The sequence below is a fragment of the Neolamprologus brichardi genome, chromosome 11, assembly GCF_056152115.1.
Source record: "Neolamprologus brichardi isolate AB-2024 chromosome 11, ASM5615211v1, whole genome shotgun sequence".
NCBI classification, from domain to species: domain Eukaryota; kingdom Metazoa; phylum Chordata; class Actinopteri; order Cichliformes; family Cichlidae; genus Neolamprologus; species Neolamprologus brichardi.
Window position 1 is genome coordinate 30802501 of NC_142114.1, and position 5042 is coordinate 30807542.

A 5042-nucleotide genomic window follows, 5' to 3' on the forward strand; every position below is an offset into this window, starting at 1 on the left:
ACAAAGAAAGAGAGAAGAACACACACGCTAAATGACTCACCTGGCCTCCTCTCCACCCCTTTCTCCAGGTGAGTCTGGTCTCCGTGGTAACTACGGCCTCTCGGACCAGGAGGCAGCGCTGCGCTGGGTCAAAGACCACATCTCGCTGATGGGCGGAGACAACAGCAGAGTGACGGTGGGGGCGGAGCGCGGTGGTGCTGACGTCACCAGCCTTCACCTCCTGTCTTCGTCTCGTCCTCTGTTCCAGAGGATGATGCTGATGGTGAGACCGCGAGTAGTCCTTCCTCCCTCCAGGCAGCAGGCGGAGCCTGTGGAGCAGATGCTCTGAAGAGGAACGACGACCACGAGCCAACCTCAAAGTTCTTCATCGCTTTTATCTCCTCCTCCTCCTGCAGGGCGGGTCGGCGTTTTCTCCATCACTGGTTCAGCCTCCGTCCACCTCCAGACGTCAGGCCCTCGATCTGGCCGAGGAGCTCGGCTGTGTGACCTCTGACCTCGCGGCCTGCCTCAGATCGTCCTCTGTCCACGCGCTCAACGCCGCTCAGACAAAGGTAGGCGCCCCGGACGGTTTGCGCCGGTGCGAGTCCTCGTGTCACGTGTCTCACCTGCGCTGTGTTCGCCCCGCAGCTGTTGGCGGTTAGCGGGCCGTTTCAGTCCTGGTCTCCGGTCCGTCGGTCCGTCTCTCGGTCGTCCTTCCACAGAGTGGACCTGCTGCTGGGAACATCAGAGCACGACGGTCTGATCAGCCGTGCTCGCAAGATAAAGGTCAGAGGTCACGCTTAAACCTGTAAATCTACTCACAAGGTTCAGTTTAAGAAAGTAACGGCGGCATAATTTTCATCAGGACTTTGAGTCTCTGCAGGGCAGAGCTGACAGCACGACGGCGTTTTACAACGCTCTGAACCACTCGCTGGGCGGAGCCACGGAAAATGAGCTGCTGAAGGAGGCGGCGGCGTGGTTCTACTCGCTGGGTCACAGCCCCTCAGCTGCTGGATACAACCTGCTCTCCAGAGCGCTCAACAACGCCACCAGGTCAGCACGCGCACACACACACACACACACACACACACACGCACACACACACTGCTGTCCTGTTTCTGCTGAACGCTTTCACGTGTTTGCTTTGCAGAGACCTGTTCATCATCTGTCCGGCGCTCCAGATGGCGAGTCACTGGGCGGAGAACAGAGCGAACGTCTTCCTGTACCACCAACCGGCCTCCAGCGCTCACGACAGGTGCGCAGTGTCCACCTCAGGCTAAACATCCATGTTCATCCTTCGCCTCTGACACAGAACATACTTGATAAGAGGGCGGAGTTGTACAGATGAACCCTCGATGTCACTTCCTGGACCATCCTCACAGCAGACGCCACCCAGCGTTATGATGGCGACTACACTGTGTCTGCATCAGAGGGGCTGTTGGGTGTAACAGGCTCTCCTGTGTGTGTCTGCAGGGCCGACGTGTTCCTTCCTCTGGATGTTCAGCTTGCCTTCGGGACACCTCATCATCCAATGAGCTCTCAGCGCTTCACCTCCTCTGATCGGCGCCTCTCTCTTGCCATGATGACCTACGTCTCCAGCTTCATACGGAGCGGGTGAGGCTAACACTCGAACCTCCGAGTCCTGCGTCTGGAGCCGTTTTATTCATTTTTTTTTTTTTTGCTCTCAGGAACCCAAACCCATCCCGATCGTGGGCGGAGTCAGTTCTGCCCCGCTGGCAGCCAGTGCTGTCCTCAGAGGCTCCGCCCACCTACCTGGAGCTAAGCACTAACCTCCATCATCAGCGGGGTTTGAGTCAGAGCTCCTGCTCCTTCTGGACCCAACTGGCACCCAAACTGACGAGTCTGACAGGTGACAGAGATTCCTACTGGTTTCTACTGGTTTCACCTGTGCCCTCCACTCTAACCTGCTCTTCAGTTTGCTCCTCTGCTGTCTCACCTGAGGTCCTTTCTCCTCGTTCAGCGCTCTGTTCGATTCAAGTCTTCCTGTTTCCTGTTAAATCTACAGTTTATCGGATTATCATTCTAAACTTTGACTCACAGCTCAGAGAGTGAAGCAACAGAGAGTAACGGAAACCATCTTTTCTTTTTCCTTTGGTTTCCAGGTGCATCGGGGGCGGAGCCTGTTCAGCCTGCACTAATGACATCATCACCCGCTTAGGGGACTTCACGCAGTTTCATCTCCCATAATTCACTTTGATTCAGATGTTTGCTGTTGATCAGTTTTGCTCATAATCATTAATAAAAAGCATCTTAAACTCTCAGCTGTGCGTCTCGTTTGATCAGGCTTCAGTGTTGAGTTGAGTACAGTCATCCAGCTTTGTTCAGTGTGAGGTTTAACTCAGGCTTTCTGCCTCTGACTCCGGTAAAAAGGGGCTTGCATGGCTAAAGTAGCATGAACGTCCAATCGTGTGTCAGACGTCTGTGGAACGGGTGTCAGAGATTAATGTAGAAAAACCCATAAATAAGTCATTTATTACCTGCAGATATTAGCATGTGTTTATGTTCTAGCATATTTGAGCACATCATAACTCGTTCGTCTGCTTCGTCGCGCACCCCTGTGAGGCCAATGACTTCCTGTGTAAGATGAGTGTGTGCTGTGGTTACCTGTGGATAATCAGCCAATCACAGTCAGCTGCTCTGCGGCTCCACCCTGTTCACCTCACCTGAATCAGACATCACACTTAGTGCAGCTTTGTATCAAAGAACAAAGATTTTGTGACGGCATCACAATTTTCAGGCAGTATGTCAGAAAGTGAACGACCTGCATTCTTTCTCACAGCCAGCAGGGGGCGACTCTGGTTGTTTAAAGATGTTTGATTGTGAATCTGTGAAAACGACTTCATTTCTCACCAACCTTTGACCTCAGTTGACCCTTTCCTGATGACTTTACGCCCTCGATGTTACTAAAACTGCATGAATGTTATTTTGCACCTCGTGGTCTCGTTTGGAGAGTGAAGCTGCGCGCGTGATGATGCATGTAGACATTTTAAGACTTCACTGTGAGGTTTCACAATTAAATCCTGACTTGACATCTTTAATATACAGTCTACAGTTAAATCAGCTTTCAGTTTGTACTGATTTAGTTTAATACTGTAATACTAGTTACAGTATTAAACTAGTAGTTACAGAAGCGAGTCTAAAGAGGAACACGGGCGTACTGCACCACATTTACCTCAAAGCTTTAGTAACTTTATTTTTCATGAGACTTATTGGTTATAGTAACTAAATTACACTAATATTTTAAAAAATCTAAAAATAAAAAGCTTGTTTTTTTTATAGGCAGGGAAAATATTCCTGGGGAAATAAAACGGTAAGCATCTGACCCGGCGCTGTTAGCCGCAGGTCTGCAACCAAAGAACTGCACATGATTTCTTGAGTGTTTCTTACAGATTTTTACTCCCTGAAACCAGAAAAATATTTTTTAAATTCTCGTCAGATTTTCTCACAGGTTTCTAGTTTAACTAAGTGTACAGTTTCCCTTTTTAAACTGAAATCTGTGCTCAGAAACCATGATTTTTTTCATTGCTGTTGTGCTTTATTAAATGGAAACTCTTCACGTTTGCTAAAAAAAACCCTGTACGTGATGGAGGGAAATGGAGATTTTTTGGATTCAGCGCCCTAAAAAACACCAAATTTACCAAAAAGATCCCTCGCAGCTGCAAAATGTTGTTGCAGAGCTGTGACAGCATCATGTCTGCTTTCTGCAGCATTAAACGTTTCATCCAAGCACGGCACAGACCTCAGCGCACACACACACACTCCTCGTGCATATGGTACGACAACTTTTCTCCGTGCCCCTCCCTGGTACACTGAACAGAACAACTTTGCCACACACACACACACATACACACACACTCGTCGTGCCTATGGTACGACAGCTTTTCTCCGTGCCCCTGGTACACTGCGCAGAAACACTAAGCCACACACACACACACAAGTTCATGCAGGAAATACAAAACTGTCACAACTCTTGTTTTTCCTGCATAAGCAGAAGAAAATTTCCCAGTCGTCTTTAATAAGACAAAAGTGTTTCTTATCCGATCACTTGATTCATCGATCGACTCACAGATAGCTGAAGCATTAATGTCCACTCGTTTTTCTTACGGTGGAAAAATGGAAACACGTTTAAATGTCAACATTTCTTCTGAGTTATTGTTCGAAGCACTGAAATGTTTTCTTCCACCTTAAGCTTGAAAAGTGAAGTGAAATCGCTCCTTGACTAAGAAAAAAAAACACGTCCTCATAGATGTACCAGTTTTGTGTGATGCATCAATCACAGCTACACACAAAACAGCAACAATGTTCCAACGTTTATGTTAACTTCAGTGAAACCGGAAAATATCATTTATTGTACAGTTTGTATAAATGCAACCAGACGACTCGGCTGCTCTTCGTCCAGCTAACCTCCCGTCTGTGAGGGGAACACGCCACTCAGTGCGGCCACGCATGCCCGAAGCATCGACTCAGCCAGCCGGTGAAACCTGGCAACCTTCAGTCTGTGTCGAGCGACAGTTTCTCCTAAACCTGCTGTTTCAATCAGAAGGTCAAAATAGAAAAACAAAGATGAGTTGAAAGATGAACAGATGCTTTGACACGTATCTGAAAAACTGTGTGGCACAAACACACTTCTGTACAATCTACACGTAACGGCTGCTGACGCTGGTGAGTGTGCGTTTATTTCCACATTGATCTATGATGTTATGGATCCATCCCTAAAGCTGCAGCGTTCCGTGTCGGCACACTCGGATCAGAGATTCCTCGTCGGGTTTGTTTTTTGTCTCTCGGGTTTAAACAGCTGCACAAACAGACGAATAAGAATGAAACAGGAAACTGAGCTGTGACCACAGAGTGGAGCTCTGCTGTCGCTGAAACCCAAAGACATGTTGGGAGGCGGAGGAACGCAGCCCCTCCCCCCTCTCTCTCCCCCACCTGTGTGCAGGTGAGGCGGGTGTATAAAGGAGTCTTTCTCTGGATGGAAACAGACTCCGGCGGCCGCTCACACTGAGATCTTTGTCACAAACTTTCGGATTTCCTGCAGAAAG

At 48.7% G+C, this 5042-nt stretch overlaps 1 protein-coding gene across 1 annotated transcript in view; it reads left to right on the top strand.

The window, feature by feature from the left end:
* Positions 1–2250, top strand: part of tg (thyroglobulin) — a 21278-nt gene extending 19028 nt beyond the window's left edge. Inside the window, exons 41-48 of the mRNA XM_087848565.1 lie at positions 69–262; positions 396–551; positions 628–765; positions 845–1032; positions 1130–1234; positions 1453–1593; positions 1668–1849; positions 2103–2250. Of these exons, the coding sequence (XP_087704691.1) occupies positions 69–262; positions 396–551; positions 628–765; positions 845–1032; positions 1130–1234; positions 1453–1593; positions 1668–1849; positions 2103–2158 (1160 nt within the window). The 3' untranslated portion in view covers positions 2159–2250. The remainder of the gene's footprint in view (positions 1–68; positions 263–395; positions 552–627; positions 766–844; positions 1033–1129; positions 1235–1452; positions 1594–1667; positions 1850–2102) is intronic.
* Positions 2251–5042: the final 2792 nt, after the last annotated feature.